The sequence below is a fragment of the Amblyomma maculatum genome, chromosome 11, assembly GCF_055883805.1.
Source record: "Amblyomma maculatum isolate TAMU_Amacu chromosome 11, ASM5588380v1, whole genome shotgun sequence".
NCBI classification, from domain to species: Eukaryota; Metazoa; Arthropoda; class Arachnida; order Ixodida; family Ixodidae; genus Amblyomma; species Amblyomma maculatum.
The window spans coordinates 66658224-66672744 of NC_139354.1; the positions used below are offsets into that span (position 1 = coordinate 66658224).

At 45.7% G+C, this 14521-nt stretch overlaps 1 protein-coding gene across 1 annotated transcript in view; it reads right to left on the reverse strand.

Moving 5' to 3' along the window:
- LOC146174029 (glucose dehydrogenase [FAD, quinone]-like) overlaps positions 1–7291 on the reverse strand; it is a 29543-nt gene extending 22252 nt beyond the window's left edge. Inside the window, exon 1 of the mRNA XM_084585614.1 lies at positions 7156–7291. Within this exon, the coding sequence (XP_084441740.1) occupies positions 7156–7291 (136 nt within the window). The remainder of the gene's footprint in view (positions 1–7155) is intronic.
- Between the last annotated feature and the right edge of the window lie 7230 nt (positions 7292–14521).

Genomic DNA, 14521 nt, shown 5'->3' on the forward strand with positions numbered 1-14521 from the left:
ACTTTTTGGGAGCAGTAATGAGTAATATAGTTTAATTACTTTTCTGTGATATTCAGGAAAGTAATTAGTAATCGAATTTAATTCCTTCTGAAAAGTAATTTTGCCATGTATGGTGTTCACGGCGTCCATTTGTAATGATACTATTTTCAACAAATACCTTGCAGCTTAGCTCTCCACAAAAAAAAAAAAAAAAAAAAGAGGTGAAGTGCATAGGAAGTCCAGGCATGATGTTCAGTGGCGTTTTATTATTTGAAATGGCGAGCAAGGTATTAGCCTGCGCTTATAACAACACTCTTGATTACCTTACGGCAGGTAAAAAAAATTTGAATTAAAGCGCTTTTCAATTACTGCATCTGTTTCGGTGTCAACCGCACAGTGGTGGCCACGATGTTAAATGGGACTTCTGGGCCCGTATTCTGGGAAGTTTGCGTCGTTATCGAAGTGTCGCTATCTCACGTGACCTCGAGTTATCTGATTGGTCGAAACGCCGGAATCGGGTGTTGTCGCTACGGAACCGGAAGAATATGGCAACATCCTATTCCGGCGTTTCAACCAATCAGATGGCTCTGGGTCGGAGAGATAGCGACACTTTCGATAACGACTCAAACTCGGAATACGGGCCCAGGTCACGAAAAGCATAAAAGTTTTGAGACACACGTGCTACTTCGCAGGGTTCGGCCACTGCGCTAATTTCGATAACCTAATCCACTGAACCATCAATCAAACTTTCAGAAAATTCAGCTCTCTCATGAAATTTCGAGCACCGGCGAACGTATACATCCGCCATTGGCACACACTCTGCTCAGCTCTAACATGTGGGATGGTCGCTGCGCAATTTAGGCTGAGAAATGAGCAAGGCGTGTTTATCCCCGGCCTTCATCTCCGATAATTAAGATCTAAGAGTGTTTAGCGCTATGTGGAGGGGGGCTACAGACCACCTCGAGGGGCACAGATTAAGATCATGTCCAGATACCGTTCCAGCCTAGATGGGCAAGTTTGGGAAGTCACAAAACAGAGAGCCTCCAGTGCAAAACATGATCAACCGCAGCTATTCGCGGAAAACTCTTCGGGCTTTGATCTCAAACAAGTGTGAATGTCAAATTGTCGCCTAGCCCGCCACCATGCTCGGTTACGTCTCGCGACAGCGCGCCTGCAGGCTGCAATGTCTGCCGTCACAATGTCGCACCAACCGGCGAACAATCAGTGCTAGGCCATATCAGGTCACCATGTGACGTCATGACTGTCTCAACCCAATCGGAGAATTTTATTTATATCCATGGAAGATAATTCGTAATGATAAATCCCATCAGTTTTTGTTTTTTTTTTTTCGTGATTAGGCTTCTATAATACTGTCGCATTAACAGCCTACGGTAACTTGCACGTTGCGTGGCAGACGCCACCATCTCAAGACAGCGAGACAAATGAGTGGTGTCAAATGTGAAGATCACAGCATGTGAGACAACTGTAAATGCTTTCAAGGTGCCTTTTTCTTTGTCTAAAGCCGTCAGCCTTCTAACAGCGCGCTGTTTCGTATGCAGAATGGCGAGCATCAACGTTTGTAGTGAGGTCCACATCTGCAGCAGCATTTCCCGCTGCTATGTTCTGTTTTCTCCCAACCTCCGCTATGCAACACAGCGCCATCTTCACAATTCCCCGCCTTCTATTGGAATGCGCAGGGCTTTGTCGAATCCGCATCTAACACTTCATCAGAGGTGTTCGCACCTTAGAGGACTGGATCCTGACCCGGAGCTAAACTGGTGACAGGGATATGGTTCTATACCTCTATCGACCTAAAAAGATCGATCGCCGAATGTGGTCTTTCCTCCCGCATTCGTTTTGAAAATAGCTGAAAATATGCACAGCGTACCTTATATTTTATTTCTGAAACAAGTTGCGATACTTTGGCTTTAAGAAAAAGGCTTTCACTTAGCATGAGAAGTTAAAATCCAAATGTAGACACCGGGAAATTTATCCGCAGATCCTGCTCGTCACGCTTACTAAAGTGCGGGGTGCACTTAAAGGCTCATATTTTACTGAACCAAATTCATAAAATGTCCTATTTGATTTTAGATTTTTTACTTCAACCGGCAGGCAAATGAAATGCCAATAGCTCCGAGGCACACGCCACTGTATACGGGCATTTACATATTTCCGAGCTCTTCCTTATCGGCACCAGTCGCGACATGCAATGTGCCCATGTATATATAGAGAGATGCACTCCGAATGTCGTTTTCAAAGCGTGCATGTTTCGCAAGAACGATTTCGCTGGCGCGGGTGTCAGGACACAAAGTTTCTGAGTTGACATATTCACTTCTGCAGTGTTTTTAGACACTTTTCCTTGTTTGAAATGCATTCTCATTTTAGCGGAAAAAGTCTCTTCAGCTTCGCTGTAACGGAAGCATGACACACGCCTCAGAACAAATATGAAATTGTCACTCTTTTTTTTCCTTTTGTCGCGGTGCTAGTTCCCAATTTCGGTTTCGCTGTTTACAGCACGGCAAGCATTTTTTTTTTTTTACGATGACAGTTGTTACGCGCCCCTTCCTGTGTTTGGCGCCGGTGTAGTAGTAATAGTAGTCGAAAGGTTTTTTATTGCCATTGGAGAAGGAAGAAGGTTACCGTGTAATGGGGAAGGTGTGGCAAAGGCAGAGGAATGTAAAGTCGTAAGGCAGTAGTAGAAGTCACTATCAATTTACACCGCTATGTTTTAAGCACTCATTCTCTTGATTTCGCACTGTTGCTCTGATATTTAGAAGAAGAACAGAACTAGTCCTCTAAAAACGCAAAAAGATGTATGTCACTCTCTGGCTTTGTACCGTATTATATCGCAAATGAAAGTATTTCTGCACCTGTCGATGAACCTTGAGTTGTAGAGAGGTAACCGTACTGTAAGCGTTTAGCTTTTTTTCCTTCATCATTATCGTTCTTACTTTATTACGCACTTTCGTATATTTTCCATTCTCTTTGCGGCATGCTTCAGCTGAAAGAATACCGAAGTGTATCTCTGGCAGCTGGGGTCGTCAATTACCTCTAAACATACTGCAAAGCAATATGAAAAGGGTCTTTGCAAGCTTTTAACCTTCGTGGTTCAGTCAAATGTCTCTTCAGTGCGAAGTGCTCCAACAAATCACTAGCATCATCTATGAACTCATCACCAACCAGTGCTCCCTAAGAGGAAACAGAATCGCGCCTCCCAACATGCCACGCAGTTTCCCTGTCCGAATCAGCGTATTAGGGTCAGTTCTGGGGGAAAAATGGTAATTCAGATTTAAACGCCTGGTCTCATTTCAGCCCGACACTGTTCCTTTCACAAAAGGAAGTCAGTCATCTGTCGCTCGCAACGAGAATATTAATTAGTGGAGAATGGATAACAGAAGCTACTGGTCTTTACGCTCTCGTGGCCTCTCTTGGAATACAAAGACGATTATAACGATGATTATCCTCCTAGTCTTCCGCCCAGGGAAGTCTCCTGGGTTTCATTTTTTGTTAAGCCTCCCAAGAGGGTGTGGTGCGAAATAATAAATAACTGCGTCACTTAAATGCATTGTGCCGCAAGATAAAAAAAATAATAGCGATAGATTTGTGACATTTGCCAGCTAACGATGCCACCAACTCCCTGATGGCACGAGCGACGCCTGCGTCGGTGCAAAGTGGTGAAAAAAAAAGCATTTCCGCGCTACCAATGCCAGTAAGTGAAGTGCTAACCGCTTCTTTTGGTCACAGAGTGCACTTTACCAGACACCTGAGACGGGAGGCAAAAAAAAAAATACGAAACGGAGCATGAAAAGAGGCAACATAAGAGCGGTGCCGCCTCAGTAGATGTCATGTGCTGGCAAGCAGCGCGTATCAGAGTTGCTCATGCAACGGATCACTGCTCCCGCGGGGCGAAAGGGTTGAAGCAAATGAGGCGACGAGGCTCTCAGCCGAAGTGAAAGAAGCAAAGACGCCATCAAGGGCAGTGGCAACGATGATGTGGAAAGCTTGCACCCTGTGGCTAGAGAACGTTCTTACTTATTTTTTACTTGATTTTTACAGGCTGGACGGTTACTAGTTTCCAGTATGCCTTTGTTGTATTATCTTCGACCTAGATTTTATTCTTTTTGCGTAACGGTTCGCGCCGCCAGGATAGTTTTCACTTTCATTATACAGTGGTCCCTATTCATGGCGTCATCTTAATGTCAACGCATGTATCGCTTCTGAAAATGCTGGGCTAATTTGTCATGAAAAAAATTGAAACGAGGAAGTAATTCAGTGTCAATGAGATTCTGGTTTTGGTTAAATCGTGCATCGAAGTGACGCTTCTTAACCACTTGACAAGCTTTAAATCGAGTTTCTGAGATACCTTGTTACAGATGACATGCGCTTATGCCAGCGTTATTTTTCATATCGAAGCTTCCTAAACGCTTCCTGGGGGCATGATTTGTATGCGGTGATGTCTTCACTTCACAAAGAAGTATGGCTTTACAGTAAATCCTAGTTGTCAATCAGCTCACATATACGTCTTTCTGTTATCCTTATCGGTAAAGTGCATTAGAAACAATTTCAGCCCAACGAATCCAATTCTGTAGTGTTTTCCAGAGAAGAAAAAAGTTATTCTGCCTTTCACATTGTTAATATGCATCGATGAGCATAAAGCATTCCCCGCTGTTGTACAGGTAGATATTGTTTCACAAGTTACAGAATGCACGTTTACAGGTAGGAACTGGTAATAATCACAATTTCTTGCCAATGCCACCGTTGGTCAAGGCGTGTTCACGTCTGCGGGTCAGCTCAGCACAAACGATAGATGTCAGACAAAGGGGTCGCCGGCACTTGCTTATAGTAGAGGTCCCTGTCATTGGTAACTTGCGAGTGCGAAGTTCACGGTTACACTCGTATAGGTTCAGGTACCCCCTTCCACCGTCAAACGCAACAGGGGGTGTATTTACAGGGCTCAATGGCAGGGGATTAAAGATGAGCACCCAGTGCGCTCTCTTCTTCCCTTATCAGTACACATGACACATGTTGTTGTTGTTTACCAAATAACATATGGCACATATGCCCACACAGGGGGATCGGCCCACCGTGGGACAGTGCGCAGTACCTCTTCTTCTCCTTCTTCTCTCCTCTGTATATTGCAATGAGTTCCACCAAAACATGCACTGGCCGATGCTTCCTCCTCGTTATTGTTGCCTATGCATAAATGACACGTACCCACAGTGGGGAATCGGTCATGGCTTGGTGCAGACCCATGCAATATTTTACTCGCCCTGACTTAGATTGTGCGGAGCTAAAATTATCGTTTATGAACAAATGCCGATGAGGAATGAGTTAGAAAATCTGAAAACATATTCCTTTTGAAAATGGAAGTGGGGAAAATTAAAATTCTAAAGAAAAATTAGGTGAATGAAGGGCTAATCCAAAATCTTCCGGTTGCAATGTTATATGTGCGAAGTAACTCATATATTGGCTTTATGGCATGTCCGTTGAAGTGCAGCTATACAGAGGAAGATGAGAATTATAAACAGCAATTCTAATTCAGTGAGCGAAATTTCCAACTAATTTCTCATCTGGGGTACTAATAGCCGGAAGGAGAGGATGTAATGATTTATATTTTCAACGTTACGGGATGTCGCACAAGGATTCGGCGGCGCGAACCCAAAACGCCATAAATAAGAATTGACAAAAGACATTCTGCAGCACAAGATCGTTATAGAAACCGCGCATTGCCTTTAGCTCCAAGAAAGTAGTTTCCGCGGAAATTTTAAATCCTTAAAGCCAGCTGTACCAAAGATAGGCTCATGGCTCAGGGTGTAAGTAGTTAGAAACGTTCAAGATTGGTCACACTCAGCACAGTAATTATAGCTACTATGATGGCAACAGGCCCATTAAGATGTGAATTCACTAAGAAATTAGCCACCGTATTTGAACTAATATTGCAATGCCCGAGAATCAACTAAAAATCGCAATTTATGTACATGCAAGGAAAGAAAAAAACAAGGGGTTGGCTCAAAAGACATGACATCGAGCTATCACACACTGTTAAGACAAAGATGCAGTCGAAGAACGTTACGTGAAAAATATTGCTTGAGATTATTTGAAAAGCTAAACATATTGCAGAAAATTGAGCAGTAATTATATTGGCGTGCACTCTGGGGACCCGGACGAAATATTTCCAGTCGTACGGTAGTGTGTAAGTATTTATACTGCTGCTGTTTCGCCACGCTAGGACGCGTCTGTGAAGACAACTACGTGTCATGGCTTCTGCAAGAGATAATCCTCCACAAGAGCATTTATCGCATTGTCAGTAAGGAAAGTGCTTTGCATTATAGATGGCAACGCCAGGAGTTCAGGATACTGCAGGAGTAACCTGAACATTACTGATGCACTGCACGGCCTAATTCAGACAACACAGAATAAGTGAATAGAAATGACTGCTTGTATTGCGGCCAGTGCTTATCGAGGAACAACGCTGGGTGAGTCAGAGAAATGAAAGAAGCCACTACAGGTAAGGGATGATGTACTCGTAAAAAGGTACGTACGTTGAAGAGCCCGAATCGAGAGTTCAAGTCTCGCACACAAGTTTCTAAAAGAAGACTATACATCCGCAACTGATTTTAGGAAACCGAGACAAAGCCGAGTGCGCCTCTCCAAAAGCGACCAAGGTTCTACTTTGTATCTGCAATTAAGGACTACCGTTAAACAGGATACAACTAGTATGCACTAGTTCCATAGGGCTGCTGCCTGGTCACTTTCGTCCCTACAGTGTGATCTCATGGTCGCCTGCTCCTGGAAAAACACCGACAACAGTTTTTTTTTTCATCATGCGGTTCCTGCTTCGCTTGCAATAGACAAGCATGGATGCTATGTTGTCATTGTCAAGTTGTTCTTGTGTCAGTCCATTTTTTATGTGAACCATCTTACTGGTTTGTATAAGCTTTTTACTGTATGGTATTTGTATTAATCTGCTGGCTTGTATTAGCTGTTGTGTATAACACATATACCTTTTCCTTAACCTCACTCCATTGTGCTTCAGGTGCACAACACAGTGACCATGTAGAAAAACATCCGCCCGTTTTAACTGTCCCATGGTCCAACAGTGCAAAACAACAATAAAAAATAAAAGCAACAATGTGAGTCTGAGCTATCAAGTGAGAGCCATCTTCCTGCCCTCACCGACAATGTAGTCGTACTCCTGATCGAAGGTTAGCCGCACCAGCGGTGCCTTGTGCTGAGCAGCCTTGAACAGCAACGTCGTGTACAGGGGCACCAGAGCCATAGGCAAGAGAGGAAGAAACGCCGACGACGGCATGGCCACAACCACATCGAAACGGCGAGCCCGACTTGTTTGTAAAGTCCTATAGTTTTGCAGTCCGAATTATCTAACACACATGGCACATAACGGCATAGGCACTGACCACGCGCAAGTCACTGTCTTGTAAATCCCAGCTGCGGTGAACAGCGGTGGCAGCGACCTTGAGTTTCTTCCAGGCCGGATATCCTGCCTTTGGTCTTTTCAACGGAAGAACAGATCTTGTCGTTTAGAGCTCTATAGACACATTGAAAGAAGATGTAGAGGTCAGCATCTTCACCTTTTTCGTACACGTACAGCGGCACCCCTGATGCTTTCTAAAAAAGCCAATGCTTCGCATCAGTTTGTGATAGAGATCAGGAGAAGAAAACTATGCGGTGCGATGCACTGTCAGTGTCACTGGAAGCAGAGTGTTTCTCTGCTGTCTTCGTAGCGTTTTTATGACTTGGTATTGTCGGCATCTTTTAGCACATTCGTGCCATGTTGTCGATGGATGGCAGCATTTAGTGCAAAAATGTCGTTTCCAGGCTAGTAATACCCAGCTGAGTCCGTCATACATAGGCCAGCTCCATGTGAAACCCTAAGCAACCATCAGTGATACCAGCCAGTCATACATATTTAAAACGAGAGCGATGGTAAGAGTTTCGTTGACTCGTGATTGGAAGCGTGTCCTAGGCCTGTCTTCATACAGTTTGCAAGACAAGTAGCGGTGAAGCACTTTCCAACGTCGATTCAAGTTGCTCAGCCTACGTTCCCCTGAAAAGAGAAGAGGAAATGCGATTGATCAGCATTTAAAGGTCGCATGAAACGATATCGTGAGAGCAGTGAAAATCCCCTTTTGTGTCAGCTAACGTTATAGGACGGAACTTTTCTGTGAATGTGAAGTTTACGTGGAATTATTTAAAATATGCGCTGGGGGCCTGCATTGAGGAGTGGTGTCGGCAGCAGTGAATAATTATGCCAAAATTACGATTTAAAAATTGCTTCAGAGCGCGTTCTTTATATTTTCAAAACTGTAAACCACGGCAGAAATTAGTAGTGTACCCAGCCATAAAAGGGCTACACCCGCTATTGAAACGTCGACTAACCTTCCCTACTGTTTCTCGTAGAAACATCGAAATAAGTAAAGGAGACAGTTTCAACAGTAAGCTTTCCTCGTCGGTGGTGGTGTTGTTGTTGCCTCTTCTCAAACTCTTAAATCAATTCATCCTCTGTGCCGTGCTTCCATGGCATCAGGAACGTAAATTACAATTGTGGGGGCTCGTTGAAAGTGTTAGCTCTTGACATCGGGCTTGGGTCGCCGCGTTGTTGTACTTCAAAATTCTGCAACCGTCTTCAGCATCGAGTGGAGATCGTCGTTTGCCTCTGAACAACCTATTCAAAAATTTATTTAGCCATTCACATTTCATACTCAACGCTGAACGAACCCTAGTTTATTATAGAATGAAAAAAAAAAAGGGGGGGGGGGTATCAAAAAAGCCTCCTTTAGTTAACCTAAAAAGCACCCCAACGTGTCAACCGCTACCTGTACATCAAGTGGCAGCTGCAGACCGGGACACAAGAAGAGACAGAACTCAATTGGCAAATGTTCATTGAAAATACCGTTTATATGCTCTTTCCGTGACACTTCTGGTGTCCTCGCACAGCATATTTAGCTTCAATTACGAACTGCATCCAAATTCTACTTAATTCGCCCACGTATTATGTGGTGACGCTGTATAACGCGATGCGTTAAGAGCACAAGAGTTCTTGCACTTACCGTTGCGCTGAACCGATTCCTAATCTGCAACGTTGTCGTCTTATAGCGATCAGGCCTCCGAATATTCGAGGCGGATCACCGTCTTCGCTTCCAAGCGGATCCCGTTCGACGAAAACACCATCGCGTGCCAGACAGGTCAACAGGTCCTCCACGACAGCGCATCGGATGGAAATAAAACAACGCAAGCCCGCTCCTTTCGATTCTCGAGATCCTGATACGACGTCGCGCCGTCACTCTCCTCAACGCGAGCACTCATTCCCAGCGAGCCGAAGAGAGACGCCTTGAACGTCGAAAGAGATGCGCCACTTTGTCGGCAACGCCGTGCATTGCCTCGTACTACACGCACGGGTGAGAAGAGCGCCGAGGGAGTGCCTCTGGCGTCACGGTGACGTCACACTACGCCTGAGTGTCGTCTGTTGGTGTGTTCCGCAGGCTGCAGCCTCGTAACTGAAATGTTGGTCACGGCGTCGTTCTGACTGGCTGCCTGAGTGCGAGCGGCTCACAAGCCTCGCAGGGGACACAATGAGAACCGCGCGCCAGCAGTGCGTTCGCTTTGCGCTCTGTGCAGCGGTACGAAACGGGTGGAGGTCGACCACGGAGAGCGCTGAAGGTGACACGAGAAAGGGTCGTGCTGTCCCTTCTCCGCTTTCGCGGAGCAAACAGCTGAAGCCCGTGCCGGGTTTCATGTGAGTCAGCTGCTACTGTGGGCGTGTCATCCATAGAGATTGTCTTTTTCATCCATTGAATTGGGAGACAGCAAGCCTTGAAGACAGTGCTTGATGCGACACCGAGAAAATATCCTTGAAGCACATTTGCAGCTGTTACGCAATACCAAATCATCAGGCTATGGCGCTTCATAGGCTGATATCAGATAGGCTGAAAAAAAAAAAGATAGGCACAAAAAAGATATAGGGGAGAGTGAGAGGCGAACATGCAATGCTCAGAAAATGTCGGGGATGGGGGTTTTGATACTGAAACCCCCTCCACCCCCCCCCCCCACCCCCCCCCCCCCACCCCACACACACACACCGGCTACATCTCTGCATTGCAGAACTGCAGTGCTCCCCCGGTTGATGGAACATTAACGGCAATGCAGTAAGAGCCTCGCGAGCTCCATAAGCGTACATGCGCTCACAGGATAATTACAGAAGCCTAACTGCACAAGCCTGAAGCGCCCTGGCTCTAGCGCTGACGAATAACGCATCACTTAAATAATCAGCGCTCAGTGGGCCTTCTTCCCTCGTCTTCGCCTCATATGTATACCTCTAAATGTGAGGTCGTTCCGAGAGGCCCAGCTATTTATCCGAGAGGTGATAGCTCCAGGAAGCGGACGTACTCGCCGTTTGGGAGCTACTTTCAAACACCCGATAGAAATGGGCTGTAGAATAACTGTGTTGACTGAATCTGGAACACATTAAAAATAATGCAATTATTCAGAGCTAGTGCGGAGGCCCGCTCGATCTGCCGAGTGCTCAGTGACCTAAGACATTTGCGGGTGGGCCTCAAGCAAACCACTGTATATTGTTCTATAGTGTATATATTTCGTTTTTATTTTTGCCTACCCTTTCCTTTCTCCCTATCGCTCACCTCTTTGATTTCCTCTACCTTTTCCTCGCTATCCCTTTATTTCCGCCGCCCCAGTTCAGGTTCTTCAGATATCTGATAGCAGATACCGGGGCTGGCAAACATCTTTTCCTTTCTTTTGTATATAAATAAAACAACCACTACCAACACCACCAGATGAGGAAACTTCAGCTGATCTACCGGGTGACTTCTACAGCAAGAGCAGTTTAATCCCTGGATTGAGGGTCCCACGCTGCTGCGGCGAAACCCATACACAAATAAAGATTTTTAAGGCGAAAGCCTGTAATGCCTCAACGTTATCAACAGAAGGTTGTCAACAGAGGTGTCACGCTTTCGAAAGCGAGAGTTCAAATACGTTAGTAAACTTTGTCTCCATCGGGAATCGAACCTCCATTCCCAATTGGATCCGCTGTCTAGCGCCTCACAAACTGCGCCACGCCCCGGATCGTTCATCATAATTCCCCTTGTCTACCGTGAGGATGATAGCGGGATTCCGCGAGTGACAGATATTGAGCCTTTCCGTTCCTCTAAACGAATTATAGGACGCCGGTGAACTTTAGTGCGTTCAATGAAATGCTGGTTGTGTTTGACAAGGGGCGCGCGATGTACCGTCACGACAGGTCATGACGTCACCAGGCGATTCATGCATATACGAAGCTGACCCCGCCGTGCGTCCGAACCAAGCGTCCGTGCGGCGTCTTTCATTTGCCGCTTCCTCGAACACCGCACCACACAGCAAACAGAAGCAGACCCAGATCTCTAGGAGGTGTTAGTACAGCAGGCGTCAGCGGCGTTTGAAATTGATCTACAGGATAGACAAAGCGCAGTATCTGTCACATTTCTCCGCGTAATGATTGATTTAGAGGAAGGAAAAGACGCGGTAACTGTCTCGCTTGTTTTCTGTGGACACCTCAACCGCGTCTGTAAGGGAAGAGAAGAAGGTGGGAGTGAAGGTGGGAAGAGGCTGTGGAGGGCTACGGAGTAATTTCAACCACCTGGGGATCTTTAACGTGCGCTGACATCGCACAGCATACGGACGCCTCTTTGCTTCGCCTCCATTGAAACGCAGCCGCCGAGGTCGGGTTCGAACCCGGGAACTCCGGCACAGTTGTCGGGCGTCTTAAAACTGCACCACCCCGGCGGGGCTCTCCGCGTACACGTACCACGCCGTAAAGGATGGGAGGAAGGTGAGAGCGAAAGAAGAGAGGGAAATAGATGTGCCGTAGTGGAAGGCTACGATCCACCGCAGTATAATGGATTTCGCCTCATCGTACTTTAGTGGTCCAAAGTGCCCTCTAGAATTTTTCTCGACTCAACTCTACTCAATTTCGCGTCTTCATTCTTCGGATATTGAGATGTATCCTATGACGTCGCGATTTTCTTTGTTTCTTTATTTATGATGTCACTCAAGACTGCTAGTTACTCGACTCATTTCACATGGGGCAATGGGTCCTCCCCACAAGCCGCCAAGTTTCGAACAAATGCAAGCCGCGCATATCAAATCAACGTAAAATCAGATGTGCGCTAATAGGCAAACCGGACAGTGTCATTACGAAAGTAGATAACATAGTCACAATAGCCGGAGAGTTCTAAACCAATATATGAATTAGCCGAGTATTCAGGACGATAAAGAGAGAACATTAATGCAGGGAAATCAACATTCCGCTGGTAAAGAAGAAAGAAGTAAAGAAAGCATTAGAAGCGATGAAGAGTGCATTTTCTCTCCTTCTATTGACTGGTCTTTTTCTATCAGTCTTCCAGATTTCACATCTCTTAACTTGGCTGAGTTCCTGGCGGTGGTTCTTACTCTGCGCAAGCTTCCCAATACTTTGTCCGTAGTTTTAATAATTATGTACTCATTATCTTTAAGTACTTCCCTATCCACGTCTAATGACTCGATGTTAGCCCACTCCTCATGTAATGCCTCTCGTGGGCCTTTGAGGTACTAATAAATAAAAAATAAAAATAAAACGATTTAAGCTTCTGATCCCGCCACATCTCCTAATCGATTCGGATTCTTTTGGTTCCTGGACACAGGGGCCTTCATTTGTTTGAATCAACCGATGCTTCAGGGAAGGCAGCCCTGAATGGTCTGACCTTCGACCTCTTTCAACATGTGCGTTCATTATGGCGGCATGATTTGGATGCACGATTTGATGGGAAAAATTGGCACCTTAGCGATTACTTCATTGGATGATTTCCAACACGTTCTGTTCCCTTGGAGGAGTAAAGCCTGGCGGTCTAGCAAAGTTGAGGTTTCCTTCACGTGACTTCGTTGTCTTGTTCCTCAGCAAAAGGTTTACCTTTACAGGACTGGTCTCGCAACCTGCTTTTTGCGCGCCCATTGTGCTGAGCCAGAAATAATAGAACGTTTTCTTCTCTTTTGTCTCCAATGCACTTCGCCCAGGAACTAGCTGTTAGAAGCGTCATTACAAAAAATTAGTTAGCGCCTCTCTTCTGCGGTTATCCTGTTCCTTGGCGCTTCTACGCTGGGACATACCAATTGGATTGTCTACTCCGCCGCACAACAGATTCTTCTAGAATAAAACGTCTTCCATCAAAATAGCTCTTCGTGCATTAATTTCGACATTCTGTTGTTGCTACTGCTAGTTATGGTTTCTTCTTATTTTTGCTCTTTACATCCTAAAAATCAAAGCTCAGTAGGTCCCAGTACCATCCTCAACCATGTCTGTCACTGAAACTTGGTCACATTTCTGATATCACCTCATTTCTTCCGCGTGCAGTCTTTCACCACTTGGTCATGGCTAGTCTCCCTTGTGGGTATACGACATTTTTATGGGGGCTACAGCTTTAAGAGGGAGGAAGCGTGCAAAGTGGTTATAACTGCACTTAAGAGCATTCTAGTCTAAATCAAGAAAAAAAAAAAGAAATGGGCATGGGCAGGAGTATTGCGAAGGCAAGACAACCCGTCGTGGAGGGTAAAATGCTGGATTGCAAGGGGAAGCAAGAATAGCTTGTTATGGAAGAAAATAAGGTGGGCGAATGATATTAGAAAGTTTAACTTTGTTAACGTTAATTGGAAGCAGCTGGTAAAGGACACGGTAAATTGCAGGAATATGGAGGAGAGGAGTTTGCCCTGCGGTGGGCGTAGTCAGGTTGATGATGATGATGAAGAAGCTGCGCAACCAATGTACAGTACATGTATACAATACGCAGCAACAAGAAATGCTATTTCATTCGAAACTAGCGGGAAATATGCATCAATGATTTACCAGCATTATGCAATTCATTAATCTCACTTCTGGCTTCATTTTGATGGATGGATAGAACTGTCATGATTCATAATTGTTTGGATCGTTTATGCTTGCCGACCCGGTTGACGCTACAGTGTATCAGTCAGCCGGGTTGGAACTCCGCACATAACTCGAGGAAATCTCGTGTTGCCGGAGCAGTATGTTCAGATGAAAACACCGTACAAGTGTGTTGCCCGTGCATGCCACTCATCCGTAAAAGCGGTGAAAACAGCCAAGAAAAGACGTCAGCCTGAGACTCGACGAGCCGGTCCTCTTCTGATGCTGTCGAAAAAATTCCCATGCGGGCATAAATAGCCTCCGCGACTAGGAACGCTCCGCTCCTAGTACGTGTACTTTTCAAACACGTCAACCGCATTCTTTCGTAGCTCACGCACGGTTCGGTGCAGCAGCGTTAAACTGGGTATTCGTTCGATGTGTCACAATGAGGAAGCCGTGAACCAGAAGCAGTTACCATCGCTTCCGCGCGGCTGGTACGTCGGTGACAATAAAGCGCCGTCGAAAAGAGTTCAAACACTCAAAACTCCCAGACTGGAGAGTGGACAGGTAGAACCGAAAAGTGGCGACTCTCACGGTGACCTCGTTGAGATCCGTACTGTTGTACAGGACAAGGAC